We start from the raw sequence: 23,611 nt of genomic DNA, 5'->3' as shown, positions 1-23,611 counted from the left end.
ATTTTGTAGCTTCTTGTAGGCTCTTTTCTGAGTAAATGAAGCATGGCTTATACTCTCCCATCAAATTTGATATATTAGCCTATCTGTAAAGTCCATGGGCTGTAAGGTTTTTGTTTGTAGTATATTTTCGGAAGAAAGATTAGGCTTCTGAGTGAAAACACAAGTTACGAGTATATGCACAGTAAAAGAAAAAAATCACCGAGGAATTTTTGACCTACATTTGTCCTAAATGTTTTGGGAAAAAAAAATCAGTTTGTAATACTGGCAGCTTTCAGTCCAATAGTGTAAATTACACTAGATATCAAATATCTTCCATTTTTGTTATATTAATGCTTTTATTTCCTTATAAAGGTAGTTAAGCATTTGATCTTCTGAATTTAATATGAATATTGTACTAGTGAGAGGTTGTCAGGTTATATTGGGGAAAATGAAAATTACTGTCTGTCTTCTGTTCAGAGTCTGCGTCTGTGGACAAGTCTGTATCCCATTCTTGCACAACTCCTTCTACATCTTCTGCTTCTGGACTGAATCCAGCTTCTGCGCCTGCTTCATCTGCTCCTACAGTTCCTGTCTCACCTGTCCCGCAATCACCAATTCCTCCGTTACTTCAGGACCCAAATCTCCTTCGACAGCTGCTGCCTGCTCTGCAAGCCACCTTGCAGCTTAATAATTCTAGCGTAGATATATCCAAAATCAATGAAGGTAAGGATTCTTTAAAGTTGGTGTAATCTCTTATTTACACACATTATTATAGTACTGGATACTAAGCTGTAGTAAATTCAAGCCTTACTTTAAATGAGAAGTTAATAAATGAATCCCTAGATAAAGTGTTTTTATTTGTTTGGGGTTTTTGGTGGTGTGGTTCTTTGTTTTTTGTTTGTTTTTTTTTCCTGTTAAACCTTTTAAAATCAGCCGAGTAACATTTAAAGTTGTCAGGCTAATAAATGCTGATGTATGTGAGTGGTCTAGTTGAGACTGGTGACTTAATTGCTGTATCAGCATTCATCTGTTGTCCAAAATTTAGTTAGAGCTTTTTGTTCTTTTGTTTTGTGCAGTGTTGTTTTGTGTAGTTTGTGCTGCTGTTCTAATCATGTGTTTGCAAATACTGAAACTTCTAGGGATTCTTTAAATATTGTTGCCTATCAACTTCTTTTTTTTAGCAGAACATGTTAGCCTCTCTGAATAAAGACAGCATATCAGTAATTTTGCTAGCAAGATAAATTTTGTGTGCAAAATCAGTGTATCCCTTAGATTTTTGCCCCATTGGTCTAGTTTATTAGAAGAAATTTTAGAACTAGCTATAGTGCCATTTGCTGTAAGAATAGGTAGAGTTGATGCGCTTTGAATGTAATTTTATCTAATGTGTCTGAATGTGGCAGGTTACTGATGAAGCAAATGTTGTGGGAATTTTTGTTTGCTGCTTTGGGCTTCTTGTGCACTGATCACTGATTTAAATAAGAAGAAAAACATTTACATGCCCAGAGTTAATTAACATTTTAAAAGTGCAAACCATGAAAATCAAAATAGTAAAATTATTTAAAATTGTACTATTTTGTACGGTATGATTATTTAAAAGGAAAAGCTGTCAATTGACTTCCTTTTAATTGGCAAATATTATGGCTTCATTGGATACTAATAGATGAGTAGGTTATTGTTGTTGTTTTTTTTCTGTGCAGGGAGAAGCTTTTAAAACTAGTGCACTAGGTTGAACTACAAAAGTAGGAGTATCATGGTTAAAAGAATGAAAGTTCCCATGAAAACTCCAATTGTATTTTATTAGAAAGCTGCCAATTGAAGTTCACAGTCATTTTCTTTTGCCATGTCTGAGCAGCAGCTGGGACTGTCTCGGAACAAGTGTGTTTAGTAGTGTTCTGGTGGCAGAGTGACTTCACCTTGCACAGCAGGACGGCCCTCGCTGTGCACACGATGCAGTTAGTCTGTGTTTGTGCTGGTGAGTCAGTTTTTTCAAACTTGGGCATGGGCAGTGTATGTTCAGGAAATATCTCTCAGCGCCCAGAGACCTTTTTAAAAAGCTGAGTTCAGAAGCTGGGTCTCATCTGCTCATACTGTAAGATGTTCTTCCTGCATAGTGCAGTTTTAAAATGACTGGTTGAAAATTATTAAGTTTTTTAACTAGAGGAGGAGAGATGGGACAGCTAAACCCAGAACAAATAAGGTGGTTTTGTTGTGGGTTTTTTTTTTTAAGAAGAAACACTGAGTGTCTGGATTTTTAACTTGAAACATCTTTTCCCTTGAAGTCTTCACCCCTTCCCCCCTATCTCTTTTAGTGAGTTAAAGTGATGCTGCTTTTTTTGCTTTTTTTTAAAAAAAATATTGTTATTTAAAGAAACCCTACACATTCTGCTTGCTGCAATAAAAAATTGAACAAATATTCTCCTTCTGTTTACAAGAATTAGTATGAATCCATAAGGTCAAGCTGAAGACCTAAAGCTATTTTCTAAAAGAATTTTTAGTGTATATCTCAAAGATAAAACTACTAAATAAAGGACTTGGTTAGACATGCCAAGCATTCATGATTTGAATTTAAGTAATTGAAAAGTGGTTCAAGTAGCACTTTGGTCTATTGTGGATAAGGGAACAAAACGAGAAAGAAAATGTGGCTTAAATGTATTTAGCCAGTTTGAACAGTTTAAAGTGATGTTCAGTTGTCAGTAAAAAAGAATGTTTGTTTTTAGTTCTAACAGCAGCTGTGACACAAGCCTCTCTGCAGTCTATACTCCATAAAATTCTTACTGCTGGACCATCTGCTTTCAATATCACTTCCCTAATTTCTCAAGCTGCACAACTGTCTACGCAAGGTATTCAGAGTCTCCTTTTCACTTACGTAAAATGGTTACGTTGCATTTTATAAAGGCTGATACAATTGAAAGCTGTGTCTTGCCGTGTGTTTGGACATCTGGTGTGGAGGATGTCGAATGACTTCTTTTTCCAAAGATAGGGTAAGGAATTGTTACTTGGGAAACAGGAAGCTGACACTCAACTAAGTAAATGTGCTTCTCTGTCTCACCTTTTGGTAGTTTCTTTCTGAAACGTGTGAGACATTTTGAGTTTGTTCTGAACCTTTATTAGATGTCTTTTAATGTTCAGTATAAACCACAACTCTTCATTGGTTGAGCACTTGTCCTGTAATACTGTGCTACTGTGACTCTTCTTAAAAGAAATTTAGTTTATCTGGTGGGGGCTTTTTTTGTCCTATTCTGTAAACAGTATTTTTCAGCTTCCAGGCAAGATAGTCCTTCAGGTGTCTTCAATACATTATGGTCTGTAACTTAATAAAACTGGAAACCAAAACCATAAATGCAGTTATGTTATTGAGTAGGTAAGCAGTACAATGCTAATTTTTAGCCAGTAATTAAAACATGAGTGGGAGACTTGATAGATGCCTAGAATGGGTTTCTAGATAAACTGTTCATGCATTCTTTCAGTTAAATTGAGTTGAGTGCTCTAAAATAGGAATTGCAAATGAAACTAATATAGTCTCTTAATGTAAAAAGCATTGCATAATAGCTGCTTCTCTCTCCTCCCCTTTAAGTTTTAGAAGAGGAGGGTTTGGGGAAAACAGAATTCTTTAGCTAGGATTGTTGATGAACATTTGATTGTTCCAGTTGTTCACCTTCCAACTGTCTCAAGGTGAATGTGTTTTGTATGTTACCTAATGCAGCATACTCCAAAGTACCAAAACAAAACCTAAGTCACATTTAAGATAGGATATGGTTTTATTAAAAACAATCTTTTGTTTTTCTTTACAGCTCAGCCATCTAATCAGTCCCCAATGTCTTTAACATCCGACGCCTCATCACCAAGATCATATGTATCTCCAAGAATAAGCACGCCTCAGACTAACACCGTTCCACTTAAACCTTTGATGACTACGCCACCGGTATCATCGCAACAAAAGGTAAGCTCCTTTTGATTTATGCCACATTGTAGTAAGAAACCACTACAGGTAATGTTACATATTGCTGCCATACATCCGTGTGCTAGTAGTTATTTACGGGATCAGAAAATATGTATGTTATCTTGCCCAGTAGAAACAGAAGCAACTGGAAGCAACTACTTGGCTGTATTTTTGCAGTACTGCTCTAACATGGAATTCTAGTACACTTCTCTGTTTTTGAAGAAAATTTTGTGCTCGCTTCAGATGCTGTCTAGAGATATTACCAAGAGATCAGTAGTTTAACATACTTAAATGGAAACAAAAACTGACTCCAAAGGCAGCAGCTCATGCAGTTCTCTAGACTTCAGCCCATGAAAGATTTTTAGAATGGGAAATTCTTGGGGAAGTTGACTTGATGTAGTCTCAAATTTGACTTAGAAGTATTCTATGTGTTTACAAGGTCAGTAGCATTATGTCCCTTTCCCTTCCCATCTCCTCACTCTCATTCATTCAGAATTCCTTAATTGGATCAGTGACTAGGAAACATGAATTGAAGCTAACAAATAAGCCCCTGTGGTTCTTCCTAAGGATGAAAATATAGTAGGAAAGTAGGAAAAAGGTCTTCTGTGGGATCTGAGCTCAGTATTCCATATCCTACAAGCAGTGATATTGAGGAATAAATACGGTTGAAGCTGTGATTATCTGTCTTATCTACCTGCTCTGTCCAGCAGATCAGAGATAGTGTTTTGCTGTGTACAGGTGGGGACAGTAGGTCTAACTAGAGGCACTCAAGATGAACTTCCCCTTAAGGATTGTTCTTTTTCCTTGTTTAAAGACTTGTGATACATGCTGTAGAGCAAGGGAGGAAATGGGTTAAAGGACCTGTTATGACAGAGAATTTTGTTACTAAAGGGGACTGAAGGCAGGGCTATTGATTTACACCCTCTGGTGGAAAGTAACTTTTACGTTTGAGATAGTTTTGTAGTGATAGGTAGAGCTGCAGGTCATAACACTTGTGCCTTTTAGGCAAGTTTAAAAAAAAAATAGCAATTTACAGTGTTCTGGCTGTGAAAAATGGAAATCTGAAGAGGATTTAGACCTCTCCTAGAGGTTTGCTGTTTTCATGCAGTGGGAGCTTGCCCTGTCTCTTCATTGTACAGATGTTTCTTTGAAGTTTGAGACCCTCAGATTTTAACCCGTTCTGTCAGTATGTTGCTCAGTGTATGTAGTATCTTATCAGTGTAAAAAGCATGGCTCTAGACTTTGGGGTGAGATCAGTCTTTTTTTTTTTGGTAAAATCCCTGCTGTCCCCCACCTTGCTTAGCTAACTGAGGTATCTTTCTTTCAATTTTCTGCTTGGAAGATAGCCTCTTCTGTCTTAAGGCCTTTAAGAAATGCTTTTATCTTCAGGAGGACAGACTGCATTCCTCATTCTAGTCTAAATGCATACTTTTCTTACATTTGTATTTTTTTCATGAGTACGAAGAAAACCAAGTGATTCTCCCAGTTTGCTGTGATTGACAATGGTACTGTGAATTGTGAAAACCTCATGTGTATACTAATCCTGCTTGTTGTCTTTGTTTCTGCCCTTGGAGTGCATCCTGAATCTATGTGGTCACATCCCTTAGCTAAGTGACAAGTAATAAAATTATCAAACAACAAACTTTAACCAAGAAGGGAGATGTCTGACACTTTAAAATCCTAGAATATGAAAGAGAATCTTCTTGTTTACTGGCAGTAACTGGAAGCTGATCTGTTCTGGTCTCCACAACCCAGAGATCTGGATCTACTTTATAAATAAAGTTCTGATTATCAGCTACATTAAAAACACTGGAAAAGCTTTATCCTTTGGGATCTTCTTTATCTAGTTTGTTTTTTGAAAGAAAACTTGAATGAAGGGCAGCTCTGCAGGATTTCCCCCTGCCCTTGCTTCCCCTCCACCCCAGACATTTATCCTTGCTTTATAATCTTATTCTTAATATTCATCATCCTGCTAGAGATGTTTTCCTAGAACTGTGCAGACAAACCCACTGCATTTCACTCAGTATAAAGGCCAGCATTATACCTGTGAGGTAGGTGGTGTGATAGTAAACTATGCCTTAAGAGAAAGTGAAGGCAAGCCAGGTACTGAAATAGAATTGTAGAATAATTTTGATTGGAAGAGACCCTTAAGATCATCGAGTCCAACCATACCTAATGCTAGCACTAAACCATATCCCTAAAAGCCTCATCTATATGTCTTCTGAACACCTCCAGGGATGGTGCTTCACAACTGTTTCTGCAAATAAATTTTTCCTGATACCCAATCTAAATCTCCCCTGGCACAACTTGAGGCCATTTCCTCTCATCCTGTCACTTGTTACTTGAGATAAAAACCAACACCCTCCATGCTACAACCTCCGTTCAGGTAGTTGTAGACATTGATAAGGTCTCTCCTCAGCCTCCTTTTCTCCAGGCTGAACAGCCCCAGTCCCCTCAGCCGCTCCTCATCACTCTTGTGCTCCAGGTCCCTCAGCAGCTTCATCACCCTCCTCTGGACTCCATCCAGCACCTCAGTGTCTCTCCCATAGTGAGGGACCCAAAACTGAACACAGGATTCAGGGTGCAGCCTCACCACTGCTGGGCACATGGGGAAAGTAGGGCCAGTCTGTCTTGTCTGTATAATTGAATATGCTTTTGAACACATAAGCCTTCCCTCAGTTTTTCAGTAGAAGCAAAAAACTTCAAGGCTAAATGCAGGTTTGGGAAGAGTTGGTTTGAGTTCAGTGTAAGTTGTAACTAGAGCAAGGTTGCCACTCCTCCAAAAAGAACAACCAAAAAAGTGTTCATTGGTTTATGCTGTATTTTATATGAGAATCTCCACTTACATGCAGGGCTTTGTGATTACCCATAGTTAGAGACTTGGTGTGCAGGGTGTCACCTCTGTAATTTTCGAAACAGGGTGTGTTTTATTTATACAAATACAGAAGTTTTTCCGAAAGTGATGATATCTATATTTTGATGAACATAGTGTGACACATTTTGAAATGACTATATTTTAACCCATTTTTCCTTAAAATGGCATGACAGTGAGGTGAGATTGCACGTGGCTTATTTTTCAAACACATATAATAGGATTGCAATCAAAGTGTTAAGCGTAGTAAATTTCTGAGTTACACATTCTAAGCTATAATGTCTTTGCTTCAGAATACTGTTTTATTAGTCCTGATGGAGTTTTGTGAATTATTATATACATTGGCACGTTTTTACTCTCATCCCTCTGTGAGGAAGTTATAACTCTTACTACACTAGGATATCATAACCATAAATGCTTTCTCTTTTCTAGGTACCTTGAGTAGCTTCACAGAGCAGCTAAACAGAATTAATAGTAATGCTTGACAGCAGGATTTTGTTTTGTTTTATATTTTTTTAGGTGTTTCTCAAATCTGGTGCTAAAAGGGCTGTTTAAATATAAACATAAATTGTTTGTGCGTTAGTCCCAGAAGTAACAAATTCTGGTTCAGCAGCAGATACCTTTCCAGTTCATCAGGGAAAGAACTTGCTTGATAGTTCATCTATTTACATAATACAATTCTGTAAGATGGGATTGAGATGAGAATTTAAGTGGTGATAGTTCCAGTGTGAGCTTGTCTGTTTTAGTACTCCTTTGGATATGTCAGTCAGGTTAGTTTATCCAGTTCTAAGAGTATGAGGTAGATTATGCACAATCCAGGTGTGGTGCTGTGCCAGGACACGTTTGGTTTCAGAGCACAGGCTGGTTGGTTTTGGCTGCCTCTGTGCAGCAGGCACAGACAAAGCTGAACTGGCACCCTGTGAGCAGAGCCAGTGCCAGGTGCGGAGGTCCTTGGCTGGCTCTGGGAACAGTGTGGTGCCATCGCGCAGTCAAGCCTGTTACATGGGACTGCAGGAATGTGCCTGTGCTGGTAGGTGTGCCTGGAGATGTGCTGCACACACGTGGCAGCTCAGGTGGTACAGACTCTGGCATCCGAGGCATCGCATTTTGCTGTTTAGCTGTGCCTGTGTTGTATGATCAGAAACTGTTGGGAATTTCTGCAAAATAACTGTGTAAAGCATATTACACAGACCTGTCAAGCCCAGTGAGAATGCTGCTTATGAATTTGTTTTTTAGATTTAGCCCTTGTTATTTTTCTGTTTGTAGTACACTTACAGTCTTTGAAACACTTGGAAAACAGGGAATAGTTAGGAGTTTTTGTGGCTCATTTAGGTAACAAATCTCAGTTCTTCTTTATAATCCATTTTTGGTTTTATTTTTACCAGCCAAGGAGCTGGTTAGTTTCTAGTTCAGATCCAAAGGTGATTGTATTATCTCTGATAAACTTTCCTTTTGAAATTGTTACTTCTGTTTGAACAGCCTTGATGGTTATATCTGCTCCCAAGATGAGCAAAACTCAGGCATTAATAACAAAGTTCTTGATGTCATATATTTCATAAAGATATGTAGGTAGTCTTTTCATAAATCAATTTGAGCTGCTACTATTTCGCCCCCTTAACTGTATAATTCTGTTGATTTCAACACACTGAGTGATCCTACAGTGATCTTGCTTTATATTTTCAGAACCATGACCTTTTCATGTACTTTTCAGACTTTTTTTGGCTTTTGATGATAATTTTTGAAGGTGGCTTTTCCTCGTAGACATATATGTAGGTTTGAGATTGCATAAAGATTTCCTGTGTATTTAAATAAATGAAGTTATGTCTTGACTTACTTGAGCAGATACTGTCTGACTTGCCGTCTGTGGTTTGTTTCACTGGAGTCTGTTTCTGAAACTGAGAATTTCTGGAGGTTCAGATGACAACTAGTTAGTAATTGACACCAGTTTGATGTCAGCAAATGCCAGACAGGCTGCCTGATTTATGGTTTTTGTCTGTATGGATCCCTAGAAACCATTTTTCTTTCCTTCTTCTTTCTTTGAATTGTTAGCTTGATTTTCTAGAATGGAGGATAAATTTTGGAACTCTTTTCTCTCTTGTATGTACTTTAAAAGGGACAGAGGTATGCAGAGTATGGGACAAAAAAACTCATCTTAAACTCCATTTACTGTAACTTAGGCACTAGTATATTACTAAACCTTTCATCCTGTTATAGTTCAGGAATTAACAGAAAAAAAGACTGTATCTCACTGCTGATGCCTTAAAGTCTTTAGTGTGAATGTGTACTGCAAAGGAAAAGCAAAAAGCTACTGGTGCCTTTTTTTTTTACATTATACATTGATTTAGAGCTGAGAGAACAGTTAAAAGGAGGGAATAGCAGACTGATAAATATGCTTCAGATTTTTTTTTCATTTCTGATATGACTATGACGTAATTCTGCTTTTGATACTGTGTAATGTATTTTCAAGTAGAGATGATCAAAAATGAAATTGGGTTGAACTGTTTTACCTAATAAACTTGCAATGTTCTGACAAGTCATATGGATCTAAATTTGCTTCTGTTATACCTGTTAAGTACTCTTTGTATTTTAGTTAAAACAGTTATCTGTCACAGTTGTGGAACTAGAAATGATTTTTTAAAAAAGCACCCTGTGAAGCATATAAAAATTCTGTCAACAAAAGACCTTGTATCAAAAAACCCCACTGGTCTTGTAATATCCATGTTTTCCTCTGATTATTACACTTGGTATTTACTGTGGAAGAAATCTTAATGAAGTTTTGAACTTTCCAGGTTGCTACTCCAGGTGTTAAACAAGGACCAGTGTCACAGGCAGCACCTCAGCAGCCGGTAATAGCTGACAAGCAGGCAGGTCACGAACCTGCCTCTCCACGAAGCCTTCAGCGCTCAAGGTATTTTGAAATACTTCTCTGTGCTTTCTTCTGGTTTTGCTCTGGATCAGATGTCTGTTCTGTGTGTTGCAATCTATGGGTTCTTCCTGGGCCTATTTACTGAACATATGACTTAGCTCTGCAGCTACTGAGAGGATGGAGCTCAATATCTTTGCTACAGAGCTAATGTGGTAGATTCTCCATTTTAGGACCACCACTCGAGTTCTATTCACAGAAGGAAAATAGAATTCGTATTTCTGCTCTGTCACTCTGGAGTCAATTTTACAAGTACTTCCTTGTATTGTGATTTCTGAGTTTGGAGGTTTTGTTTCTTTCTGTGCAGTTATGGGATTAAATGCTTTAACTCTCTGTGATTTGCTTAGTGTTAGATGTTTGTGGTGTCTTACTGCAGTGTAATATGATTTTTAAATTAGTAAGAACTTTTGTCTGTCAGGTGATTTTGCTGCTGTAATGAAAAACATTAAAAAATGAAGTAAGTTTCATAAATGCTTTTCCTTGGCCAGACTCTTTTGTCAACATTGCAACCTATTCAGATATTGCGTGATATGAACATTTATCCATTGATGTACAAGGTGAGGTTAGGATCTGTATATTTTATGAATTTTTTCTCTTTGGAAGATCAGCTTTTCATTGTGTAGAATGCTGTGCACTTGGTCATATTGGTTTCAGGGGCTATAACTAAAGATCTCAAGGCATATCAAGGATAAGAGGATTATTAGGGGCAGTCAGCATGGCTTTACTAAGAGTAAGTCATACTTGACCAACCTCGTAGCCTTTTATGAGAATGTAACAAGGTAGATGGATGATGGCAGGGCGGTGGATGTGGTCTACCTTGACTTCAGCAAAGCGTTTGACACAGTCTCCCATAGCATCCTAGTTGCTAAGTTGAGGACGTGTGGTCTGGACAATAGAGCAGTGAGGTAGATTGCAAACTGGCTTAAGGACAGAAGCCAGAGAGTGGGAGTCAATGGTGCGGAGTCTAGTTGGAGGCCAGTATCTAGTGGAGTGCCTCAGGGGTCAGTACTGGGGCCAATATTATTCAATATATTCATTAACGATTGAGACGAGGGAATATGGTGTACTATCAGCAAGTTTGCTGATGACACTAAGCTGGGAGGAGTGGCTGACACACCAGAAGGCTGTGCTGCCATCCAGCGGGACCTGGACAGGCTGGAGAGTTGGGCGGGGAATAACCTGATGAAATTTAACAAGGGAAAGTGTAGAGTCCTGCATCTGGGCAGGAACAACCCCAGGTTCCAGTATAGGTTGGGAAATTACATATTAGAGAGCAGTGTAGGGGAAAGGGACCTGGGGGTCCTGGTGGACAACAGGATGACCATGAGCCAGCACTGTGCCCTTGTGGCCAGGAAGGCCAATGGCATCCTGGGGTGTATTAGAAGGGGGGTGGTTAGTAGATCAAGAGAGGTTCTCCTTCCCCTCTACTCCGCCCTGGTGAGACCCCCATCTGGAGTATTGTGTCCAGTTCTGGGCCTCCCTTATGAAGAAAGGCTGAGGGAGCTGGTTCTCTTTAGTTTGGAGAAGAGGAGGCTAAGGGGGGACCTTATTAATGTCTATAAATGTATAAAAGGTGAGTGCCATGAGGATGGAGCCAGGCTCTTCTCGGTGGCAAACAATGATGGGACAAGGGGTAATGGGATCAAGCTGGAACACAAGAGGTTCCGCTTAAATTTGAGAAAAAAACTTCTTCACAGTGAGGGTGACGGAGCACTGGAACAGGCTGCCCAGGGGGGTTGTGGAGTCTCCTTCTCTGGAGACATTCAAAACCCACCTGGACATGTTCCTGTGTGACCCCATCTAGGCGTTCCTGCTCTGGCAGGGGGATTGGACTAGATGATCTTTTGAGGTCCCTTCTAATCCCAAACATACTGTGATACTGTGATCTGTCATAAGAGCCTTTTCTGATGGAGTGAGTCATGGTCTAAAACTGTGGCAGGAGGAGACTGCAGGTTGACTTTTTAAAAAGTGCATCATTGCAGTGGATTCCTGTGAATCTACAAGGTTTTGCAGTTCTTAAAAGCTGGATTTTAGAGTGGTTGCATAAGGTATGTGATATGATATTTGAAAAGATAAAAAAAAAGGACAAAAAACCCCAAACACCAAAACTCACACCCAACAACAGCAAAAAACCCCAAGACTCTTTCCTTGACTGCATACCCTGAAGCTACATGGTGGTGCTTTCCAGATCATGAAGTCGTGAGATCCTTTTATCTGTGCTGATGGGATTAATAACAAAGGGAACCTTCGATTACATCAGTGCACTAACTTATAGATTTCCAAATCTGTGTTGGTTTTTGCTGTTTTTGTGGGGATAAGGAGATTGTTTTGTGTTTGAGTTTTTGTTTGTTTGCTTGGCAGTCCTGTCCCAGTGACTGGCTTTACTGGAGACACTGTGGTATTGATCAGTTTGAGGGTAAAAACAGGAGCAAGTAAGAAGTTTTAGAGTCTTTAGCATTAGGTATCTTACAGACACTAGATTCTAGTCTTTGGCAGTATAACATACAACTCATTTTCCTCCATGGATAGAATAAGGACATAGTGTCCCACCTCTAGTCTCTAATAGTTATGGGTGGTGCTGTTAAAATCTTTCCTGAATTACAGTACCAAAAGTAAAATTGTACTTGTCAACCAGCTAAGCCTTTTTAGTTTTAAGGGAACTATACCTTTTTATAAGGAGCAGTGAATTTTTGGGGAACGGCACTCAGTCACAGACCCTCTTGTCCTTTGCTGATCACCCTTTCCTCATAGGAAATCTTGACTAGTAGAGTATAGTCTTGCTCTTGGAAACATTCACCATGGCCTGGAGTCCGTGTGAAGTGATCCTAGTGGGCATTTGGACTGCTAATCCATAGCCCACCCTCCCTTTGGGTAATAGGACTTTGTACTTTGGCATAACCCTTGCCCACATTGAGTTCCCTTTATGGACCTACTGGCCCTCTGCAAACCATTGCTCTGCTTGCCATCAGCATTTTGCTGGAGAAGCTGAGTTTGTCCCAGGAACTGTGCTGCTGAAGCAGAGGGGTCGTGCAGGTGGCATGGTCCTGTGTTTGAGGAGAAGACAGTGCACAGATAGAGCAGAATGTGTAGGCTGATATCAAAGGTATTGTGACTTGTATCATGTGGTCATGCGTTTCTGTTTCTTTTGGATGTCTAAGAGATGATTCCAAAGACACACCAAAAGTTATGACTGCTTTAAAAATGGAAACAAATTAGTGCTTCCATAATTAATAGTATGATCAGGTTGCTGGTGTCTCTTTATTTCCAGAAAGGACTGGGAATATTTTTCCTTTACCTTAGAAAATGCAAAATTGCTGGAGGGGGGGCATTTCCTTCCATTTTCGGTAGGTTGTAAGATTTTGTAGCTTGTAGTACTGTATTTCAGAACCATCTTCTTTTCATACAGATGGTTTTGCCTCTCTAGAAGCATTCTGTTACCTGTGGCATAGTCAGTCTTTAACTCAGCCAGCAGCTAAGGCTGTGTTTGGCTTTATTGAAGCTTTTAAAAATACAGCAGTAGTTTGGAGCTGTCTGTCATTGCTGCATTCGTAGCTCCCCCTGCTGCTAACAGCAGTACTAGGATATTTTGTGACAATATGTTTTATTCATAATTAAGCTACAACTTTGTTTTTGAGAAACCCACAGATATTATTTATTTTCCTGAAGTGTTTGTGATATGTTAGAGTGATTTTTATTTTTTTTTGACTGATGAAGTAGGAGCCAGTGAAACCAGGTTGGTAAATGGAGAGAAGGCAAGTCATAGGGGAACTTCACTCCTATTAGAGCTAACAAGTAAATAAGCATTGAAGGTGATGCCTCAATTCTACTTAGTTAACACATGTAGCCTTGCTCAGCGTTATTGGTATGCAGATGCTGTGTGAATACATAGAAACAGAATAATTCAGGTTGGAAGGGACTTCTAATTGTGATCTAGTTTAAGTCCCAACTCAAAGTAGGACTGGTAAGTTTGAATTGCTAAGGGTGTTGTTTAGGTGTTTTTTTTATATATATGTCTGAGCATCTTCTTCTAATGTTAGACTACCTGGACAGTGAAATTTTTTTTGCTTATGCCTAATTAGAACTTCCCATGTTGCAACTGGTGTCTCTGCCTCTTGTCCTATCAGTGTGCATCTCTGAAAAGAGCCTGGCTCTCTGCTCTCCCCATAGCTAGTTAAAAAGAGTAAGAACCACCTTCAACCCCCTTCCTTAGCCTTCTCTTTTCCAGAACTTTTGGCTTCTCCTGACACAGCATGTGCTTCAGCCCCCTCATTATCTGTGTGGTCCTCTGCTGGATTCCTTTGCTGTGGCAGTCCTAATTTTTGGCTGGTTTTGGGCTCCCCACTACACAGTGTTCCAGGTGCTGTGGATCTCATAAGCTCTGAAGAGAGGGGAGGAATTGCTTTCTTCAGCCACACTCTTGCTAACACAGCCCAGTGTGTGCTTGGCCTGCTTTTCCACAGGAATACATTGCTGACCCATGTTTTAACTTGTCCACCAGGATCCTCAGGTCCTTTTCTGCAAAGCTTCTTTGTACACACTCACCCTGTGCTGTTCTGTGGGGTTGGGTCTGTTCCAGTACTGTTGCACAGGGTTATTCCACCCCCAGTGCAGGACTTAGCATTTGCCTTTTTTTGACTTGGTTTCTGCCTGCCCGTTCAAGTCCTTCTGAATAACATCCTACTCTTCAGCGTATTGACTGCTCCCCCCAAGTAGGTGTCATCTCTAAATTCACTGAAGGTGCATTGTGGGCCACGATCCAAGTTTTTTAATAAAAGTTAAGCAGTATTGGCCCCAGTATTAATCAGTGAAGCTCAGCACTAGTCACTGGCTTTTAATTGGTCTTTGTACTGCTGTCTGTAACTTTTGAGTCCAGCAGTTCTGTGTCTTACCCACCTTACACATTAAATACGGACTGGAGAAGTGAACAGTTCATCTGTAAGAATATTATGGGAGATGATGTTGCAGGCCTTGCTGCAGTCAAAGTAAACAACATTGCTGCTTTCCCCTTATTCTCTGAGCTGGTCATCTAATCACAGAAGTTGGGGAGGTTGGGTCAGGCATAATTTACCTGTGGTAAATCTGTGCTAGCTCTTTTATTTTGCCTTTTAGTCTTCCATGTAGCTAGAACCCCTCCCAGGAGGACTTGCTCTATAACTTCCCCAGAGATTAAGGTCAACTAGCCAGCTGGTTGACCAGGTGGTCCTCCTTGTGCTTCTAGAAGATTGCTTTAATGTTTGCTTTTTTTCCCCTGCTCACTATGCTGCTGCAAGGTGATGCAGCATCTGAGTTACACTGGCCAGCTCCTGATGACCCTTGGGTGTGTGCCCTGTGGTGGTGTGGACACACGTCCAGTTGGGTTAGCTGCTCTAACTTGTTCCTCTGCTGTAGATAATACTTCGCTTGCACTGACTGCAGATGTGCTTGAGCATGTGGGAGGCCTGATGGTGGACGATACCTGGAAAAGGCCAGGCAAAAAATCTTGCCGAGTGTTCTGGCCTTTTTCTCTAGGTCCCTTTGCCATGTAGAGGGACAACCCACTTGTTTGTTTACTTCTGATGTACAGCCCTTGTTGCCCTTCACATTCTTGGCTATTTTCAACTCCAGCTTCAGAATCCAAATGCCATGTTTTCCTAAGCAACTGGACGTTTCTACAGTTAAGCGTTTGCACTTGTAAGTGGTTTTGAAGTAGTTGAGCCAATTCCTGAGGAGACTACAGAGCACAAACCCCAAATAATACTTCCCCCCCAGTTACATCATCTATTCCCTTTTACAGTTTCTGCTGCCTGAAATAAAATTCTTTCTGCATATTTTTTTTTTAATATATATTCTAAGGTTTTAAACAACTTTGAGGGTACCAAAAAGAATGAGGTTAAAGCCTTTGATGTTGCAGAATAGTGTGCTCTACCTAATTTGTTGGCTGTTTGGAAACCTGTTCTAATTCTTTGCAAGTGTGAGTAATTAAGATAAATGGCTGGGCATTGGACTGCAAGGATAGTTTCATCGTGCTAGTATGTTTTCAGTTCTCAAAGGCTTAAGTAAGGTGATGACTTAAGATTCCTCTCAAATTTGTTTTTTCTTCATATTACTTTATATTACTCGCAGGCAAGTAGTAAGAAAGTTTTAAGAAACAGACTGAAATTATCGCCTGTGTTGAAAAGCTGCTGCCAATGGGAGAGTGATTGTAAACATAATCTTATGAGTAATGGTAGGTACTTAAATAATTAGTACTACTATTTCTCAGTATGTGTAGTGCCAAAGAACATTGTAACTGTGAGGTACCATCACTGCTATGGTGCTAGTGATGTTCTTTTGTCCTGCTCAAGGTTACTGCTTCCTTCCTCTACTGTTACAAGGGTGGAGAGGACAGAGCAGACTGTTTCATCCTGATCTGTCCATGTTCATCTGCTGTAACTAGTGCTGCTCCCACTTTCTCCTTGCAAAATAGAAGAACGGAGCCCCTTTCAGTGAGTGTGTGTGGGGTGGAGATTGAATGCTGGGACGGGAAGTAAGAGCATAGAGGCCTTGTATTTGCAAGGGATGGGGGAGTAGAAAAGGGCATGTGCTGAAACATCAGCTTCTAAGGTTGCCCACCATGGGTTATAGACCCCTCCCAGTACAAGTTCTGGCTTCCTAGAAGATCAGATCACCTGGACAGCAGTGCTTGCAAGGAGGAGAGAACCCCCCACATTCTGATCCTTTGTTTGATAACAATGATATACCAAATAGCAGTGTTGATAATGGTGAAAGTCGCAGTGGCATTGCCTATGGTTGATAATAAAGAAGTTGAAGAACAGTGGTGAACTCTTACAAGTAGAACTGTGTTGCTGCAGCTCTGGTAGCTGTGTAGGTTGTTGTTGGATCCATACAATACGAGAGTGTGGTGTTCGTGCTGGCTCTGACACCTGGGCTTCTGGATACATGGAAAAGTAAATTTAAGTTATCTGATTTTTACATATTTTGGGGCAACTTCTGTAGCTTGTTGGGCTTCATGTTAGGTGTTAAGGTTATCAAACATAGCTTTATTGAGAGAAGTGATACAAGTGAAACAAAGAAACCCTGCTTCTTTACCTAGAATGCTTACTGTCCAAATGTAAGGTGGAGGATGAGTATTTGCAAATTGTGAGTACAAGAGTCTTTGTGAACTAATCAGTCACACCAGTTTACCAAAGATTTGCCTAAGTGGTACCCATCTGTTTTAGGCATTGCAGCAGGAATAGGCTTTTGTAAAGAGATGGTATTCTTAGGAAGGCCCCTCCTGTACATGAGGAACATTGTGAGGTAGAGAGGAAAAATGTCTTGTAAAGTGAAGTGAGAGGGTAGTTATTAGAGGAATGCAGTTTAAAACAAACAAAACACAAAAACCCCGTGTTGCAATGGCTAGAATACTTGGTAGATAACATAATCTTGGGCACTGTGAATGGCAAAAGACTGCTATTTTGAGATCAACATGAGAATTTTTTTGGTAAGAAATAGAAAAGTTTTTGACCAAGACTTAAAGTTGCAAAGTAGAATTGGAAAAGCTGTGTGTCGGTGTAGTGTTCAGATAATGTAAATGTGTTTGCCTTGCATATCGAGATCTGAAAGAGGGCAGTGAAAGGCTTTGTCCAAGGCACAGTTTTTGATTCTTCTTACAGTACACATATCAGGTGAACATGTCTCCATGCATCTGTTCTCCAGCTACAGGTTACCACATCAATGAGAAAAACAGCAGAGTGAGTGTGTTCCAGTAAAGCAGTCAGGGTGGTAGCTACAAACATACTGCTCCTGTGGTACTTCTGTTCTCTTGAATGCTTTAAGTGGGGATGTACAGTATCACAAAGTCACCTAGGTGTTTGTGTTCTGGCATTAGAAAATGATTACATTCCTCATATGGCTCTATTTTTAGATCAGGACATCAGGCTTTGTACTTAATGAGTATTATGTGACTTGCCTATATTCTGTTGAATAAACCTGCTTGGTTGCGTCTGGTACATCATTATTTAAAATCTTAGGTTTACAGCTTGTTGAAGGAAAAACATACACGTATATATTCCATATCCAACACTAAAACATAGACGCAGCTTATAGCTCTGGAGTAGCTATTAAAGGTAAAAAACCAATCAAACAAAACCCAACAAAACAAAAACCCACCAAAACCATTATATTGTAGCACTCAAACAGCTCCCATATAAGTAAGAGGTTTCTGGAAAAGTGGCATGTTTGGTCTATCAGAAGTATTTACTTGTGGTTTAAAGGCTTTATGTATTTTGGTGGCTGGAAACAGTGAATTTGACGTGTTTGTTTTTCTTTTGGTTTACACATGGTTTTAAATGCCTTTTTCTTTTTTCCAATTCTTCTAGTAGTCAAAGAAGCCCATCACCAGGTCCAAATCATACCTCTAGCACTAGTGCATCAAATTCAACACCTGCACCGCAGAATACATCTGTACGACCCACTTGTTCATTAACACCTACGCTAGCAGCACACTTCAATGAAAATCTTATAAAGCATGTTCAAGGCTGGCCTGCAGATCATGCAGAAAAGCAGGTGAGTACATCTGTGCTTTGCTTCCCGTGAGGGTGCAAAACATATAGCTTCAAGTATTTTCAGTCTCACTTAAAGTACCAGTGCTTTTGAAATTCTCTCAGGTTAATAGCTATCCTCATAACTCTTACTGCCAAAGTCTTGTTGAAATTTACAAAAAAAAAAAAATTCAACAGATTTTTATAATAACGGTGTTTTTGTTATGTGGAAAATGTTATGAATTAGGTGATGGAGTTAAAGTATTTGAGACTGCTCCACAGTTAGCTCTACGCAGTGAAAAAGGAACTCTGCCTTGTTTGTTGTACCCAGTTTTTAAGATGATGTAGAGGGCTCGGACTGAATTTGCCCTATTTCTACATAATTGGAAATCCAGTTGAATTGCCATCCATATTTTATAACTAACTGCATGAAACCTATCCTGTTGTGGTAATGCAGGAAAACTAGATGCATGTCAGCTGCTTGGAATGTATTACTCAAAGGAACCACGTCGGTTGAGTCTAACACTAACTCCATCCCAGCCAGACCCAGTACAGCAGGGAATAACATTGCTAAACAGTAATACTGCAGGGAAAGATTTATTTGAAACAATATTCTTCTACATTTACATTTGTGCTTGTCTCCACCTGACCAAGTGGGGGTATTAAAATATCTCTAATAAAATTATAAGGTTTGTTTGGAAGAGAACACCTGAAAAGGGTTGCAAAGATTTTTTTCTGTAGCTGGAAAGAAGATGGCATTCAATTATTTTTGTCACTAAGGCTTAATTTAGATGGGAAATTTAAGTCTGCCATTGAAATAGTAGATGGAGACAATCAACTACTTGAACAAATTACTTTGGAAACTTGGAGCCCTGTCATGTACTATCTTTTCAAGATGGTTTGGTAGACATTGGTTAGGATCAAGGAAATCTCAGTCATCTCTGCCTTAGCATGGGCCTGCATTAGAAAACCTCTTGGCAGCCAGTGTTGTTCGTTTCTGTTTCTAGATGGGCTTTTGTAGAGAGTTTAATGTACTTCTGACGTAGTATTCACTTTTGAAGTTAGAGAGCTTTGCTGTTTCAAGACACGCTTGTCCAGCAATCCTGTGGCTACAGCCAGTTGTTTCCGATGCACGACTCAAAATCCTAACCTTTATGTGTAACTGTTGCAGGCATCGAGATTACGAGAGGAAGCCCATAACATGGGAAGTGTCCATATGTCAGAAATTTGTACTGAATTAAAGAATTTAAGATCTTTAGTTCGAGTATGTGAAATTCAAGCAACTTTGCGTGAGCAAAGGTAAGTGTCTGTTCTGTGTTTATTTTCGAAATGGTCATTTTCAAGGTGGTATTAGAATTCCTGCTCTGGCATTGTTTTGTGTGAGCTATATTTACTGATGACTTCATGCCAATACTTGCCAGGTTTGTGAGTTGTCTTCCCTGTGTACTTTCTACCTGTTCCCTACACAGATACCTTTTGGTCTCCAGTGAGTAGAACCAGATACACAACTTCTCTGTTTTCACTTGGACAGAAAAGAAATATGTTTCTAGATACATTAGTCCATTAGGAAAAACTGTTTAACTCTCACTAGTTTAGCATACTTCTAAAATACCTGTCCATACATGATGCATAGATCACATAGGTACACATTTATACAGTTTATGCTGGTCTTAAACATCTACAGTTTGCATGAGACATTTGTTAGGTCTAAAGCCAGAACAAGTTTGAAAAGGTCTTGTTGATATCACAAGCTAAGGAATAAAAAATGTTTGTTACCTAGGTAGTCTGAGAAGATATTGGGGTTCTTTACTGAGACACGGATTATAGTAAAGTAGACTTCTGATGCTTCAGTCAGTGATAGAGGGTGTCTTGTGTATCACTGAAGCAAAACACAGCCACATTGTTCAAGACTCTTGTGCAAGATTTAAAAGTGTAGTCGTACAGTATATGCTGAAACTTTTCATGTGTAGTGAAATGTTCTTCCCTGTTGGCAGTTAGTAAAACTCTTTGTAGTCAGAAGTAGGCTATAGTATATTTGTAAGTCTTTCCTAATACAGAATCTAATGTCCATTCTTTGTGAAATCTTATTTCATAACTTCATTACATAACCTATAGTTTCTGTAGAATATTTAATGAACTACTTGCTTTCTTACAGATGAAATAAAACCTCCTAAGGCTTCATTTCGGTCTCTGGGTGCACATTTGATCTGAAATAACATGTCACATGTAATTGTTCAGCTCACTAAATAGCACTTCGTTCCTTGTACGCTGTGTATCATTAAGCTGTCATTGGATAATGATTATTATGACTTGGAATCTATGATAACATGTATCTCTTATTTTTGCTGCAATCTCAAATATGTGGAATATATGGCATAAGTAACAAGTTGATGGGGGAAGCTTTTGCAAAGGGTGGAATTATCAAAGCCAGTATGTTTGAATAATGATATTATTTCTATACTTTTAAAATATTTTTTAAAATTCATTGTAAGAGGGAACTTTATCTCTGGGCAAAGCAATTATATTATTTAAACCATAACTGACAGCATGTGGAAAGGCACTTTCCTTGTTTCATACGCCTGCACTTCTTAAGTTTAATGTTTTTTTCAGCATGTCTATCCTAATAGTTTTTCCACCTACTTTTCAGTAGAAAATTTACTGAATTGTGCACATACTTGAAAAGTGTTCTACGAAAGTCTCTTGAAGTGATGCATTTTCCACATCTATTAAAGGTGCTTCAGACTTTATAGAATGTTTATATGAAACTTAACTTTCCTTGAATATCTTCTTTATTTATTCACATGCTTGCATTATACTTCAGCATCATGAAAAGTTGTTACAAAATATTCCTTAAAGTCTGGGAAACAACATGGAAACCAAATGGTCATTAATCACAACAGTAGTTTATATCAATTCAGTAGAAAAAGGAAAACTTGATAAAAGAATTGCTAGCAACGTAATTCATTTATAAGCCAGATGTAGTTAGCAGCTTTTCTCCCTGTAGGTGTCTTTTAATGATGAGATGTTTTGAGATTGGAACTTACCATAGCTAGAGACTGCCTATAGAGTAAACTGTTACTATACCAGCCACAGAGCCAAATACTAGAAAGTAAGTGTTGCGCCTAGGAGAAAACTTCCTTGTTTGAAAAATATGTATGAGTGCTTTGGGTTGTTGTACAGTCTGGAGAACTGCATGAAGCATCAGAATATTTAGTTACTCGACATACTCTACTAGTGCCCAGCTTTTTCTAGGAGTTAAATTCAAGTGAAGAGCAGGCTTAAATATAACTGTGTATCTGTCAAAATGAAACACAGCAACTTGATTTTTCTGAACTAAGTAATCAAATACTGTAGGTCTCCATGCATCTGCGTGCAGTGCTCATAGATGATTGAACAGGTTGGGCATTCATTTAAAATGTTTGAAATATATAGATAGATCTAAGGAGTTTGGCATCATTTGCTGAGATTGTAGAAGTACTTGTGTAGATATTAATTTCTGTATAATGGAAGTGTTTATACTAATTTAATTCTTTTCTCTTGCAGGATACTATTTTTGAGACAACAAATTAAAGAACTTGAAAAGCTAAAGAATCAGAATTCCTTCATGGTGTGAAAAGTTGTAAACAATTGCACATGGTTTTGAGTACAGGAACTATTAAACTGATGCCCAGTCTTAACACTTTTGAGCTGCATTTGAGTAGACTTTGGACCGTTGAGCTGGGCAGAAAAAAAGTTGACATGGGGAAGGGGACAGGAGGGAGTCAAATTCAGGGGAAAGATACAAGAATGATTTGTAAAACCCTTGAAATGTAGATTTCTTGTAGATGTATTCTTCACGTTGTAAATATGTTTTGTAGAGTGAAGCCATGGGAAGCCATGTGTATCAGAGCTTAGACATCCAAAACTAATCAATGCTGAGGTGGCTAAATACCTAGCCTTTTACATGTAAACCTGTCTGCAAAATTAGCTTTCTTTTTTTTTTTTTTTCTTTTTTTTTTTCTTTTTTTTTTTTTTTTTTTTAGTTAATTTATCATTCAGAAATCTTGCGTTTCCTAAAATTCAATGCAAGCGCCAGGCGATCTGTGTCTAAGGCTGCAACAGTTTGGGTAATGTACAAAATATCGTGAAACAACTGTTTCCACACTTGCACCGAATCAAGAGCAGTGCTTCTCCATTTCTGTATACAGAGAAATGTTTTTCATTTTCTGTGTTCCATTCCCCTGTGAAATCCGAAATCTGATTTTATCAGTTTTTTAATGCTTCTGATTTTCTCTTTTCTTAAGGCACTGTTGCTATGGCACTTTTTCTATAATCTTTTCATTCCTGTGTACAGTAGCTTAAAATTGCAGTGATTGAGCATAACCCACTTGTTTGTATAAATTATTGAAACGTATTTCCATTTGCACCCTGTAAGAATGGACTTATAGTACTGCTGGGCATGTGTGCTGAAAGTACATTACTTGCTCAAATATAAGGAAATAGCCCAATGAACATGTTAACATGGTTGTGGGAGGGGAAAGAGGAAAAAAAAAAGCTAGTCAGATGTGAATTGTATCTGTTGTAATAAACATGTTAAAACAAAGAAACACTGGTTTTCATTTCCTTTGGTCAACACATGAAAATTTGGTCTGTTTGGGGACTCTTTATTAGGACTGTTCTTGTTGAACATTTTTGTACTTAAATAATTCCTCAAGGGAGGTCTTGTTTAAAACTTGTAAACAGGAAAATGTGTATAAAATATTTAATGAAATATAAAATTCAACAAGAATGATTTAAGACACCTCCCCAACAGTTGTCATATGTTAACTCCTGGTTTACCTGTCTTGATATTATGACATTTCATTTTGAAGGATGTTTGTGTTGTAGCTAACTGTTTAAGTCTGGTGCTGACTGCTGTTCTTAACCATCACAAAACGCTGAATTTGTGTAATTGGAGCAACCCACCGTTTGAAAATGGTGGCAAAGCTCAGCTTTGTATATTGTTTCCTAAAGTATATTAAAAATAAAAAAGAAACTATTGCTACTACAAAATAAACGTGACTTTTTCTTTGCTTAAAACCAACAAAAATAGTGATGGCAGTACTAGTTTAATATTTGCAGAGGTGTATATGTTACAGTAGCCTGTTAAGAAAGATTGTAGGTGATGGATTGAAAAAAAACGAACTTAATGATAAAGGTGATGCTACATGTTTTGTTCCTACAAAATACTGTCTTTCAGCACCAGAAACATGACTTGATTTTGCCTTGTCTCGTGTTGAGCGGGCTCAGACTGATTTTTAAATGCAATTTTTAGTAAGTGGAAGCTGAATGCTCTGTCCTAACAAATGGAACAAGTGGAAATAACTAATAACAACAAAACAAAACATAAATCAGGATGGATTAATTTGTAATTGTTG

General features: G+C 38.7%; 1 protein-coding gene across 3 annotated transcripts in view; it reads left to right on the top strand.

Moving 5' to 3' along the window:
- Positions 1 to 22,801, top strand: part of WAC (WW domain containing adaptor with coiled-coil) — a 60,993-nt gene extending 38,192 nt beyond the window's left edge. For 2 of the 3 annotated variants that reach the window (XM_005504191.4, XM_065050658.1), the window contains 7 exons: positions 457 to 702; positions 2,697 to 2,819; positions 3,771 to 3,919; positions 9,581 to 9,699; positions 18,054 to 18,240; positions 19,387 to 19,514; positions 21,759 to 22,801. In XM_005504191.4, the coding sequence (XP_005504248.1) occupies positions 457 to 702; positions 2,697 to 2,819; positions 3,771 to 3,919; positions 9,581 to 9,699; positions 18,054 to 18,240; positions 19,387 to 19,514; positions 21,759 to 21,828 (1,022 nt within the window). In that variant the 3' untranslated portion in view covers positions 21,829 to 22,801. The remainder of the gene's footprint in view (positions 1 to 456; positions 703 to 2,696; positions 2,820 to 3,770; positions 3,920 to 9,580; positions 9,700 to 18,053; positions 18,241 to 19,386; positions 19,515 to 21,758) is intronic. The other variant, XM_021290033.2, reaches the window with a different exon arrangement.
- The last annotated feature ends 810 nt before the right edge of the window (positions 22,802 to 23,611 follow it).

Source organism: Columba livia, chromosome 2, assembly GCF_036013475.1.
Source record: "Columba livia isolate bColLiv1 breed racing homer chromosome 2, bColLiv1.pat.W.v2, whole genome shotgun sequence".
Classification (NCBI taxonomy): Eukaryota; Metazoa; Chordata; class Aves; order Columbiformes; family Columbidae; genus Columba; species Columba livia.
The sequence above is the reverse complement of the archived record's forward strand: the minus strand, read 5'-3'. Positions and strand labels throughout refer to the sequence as shown.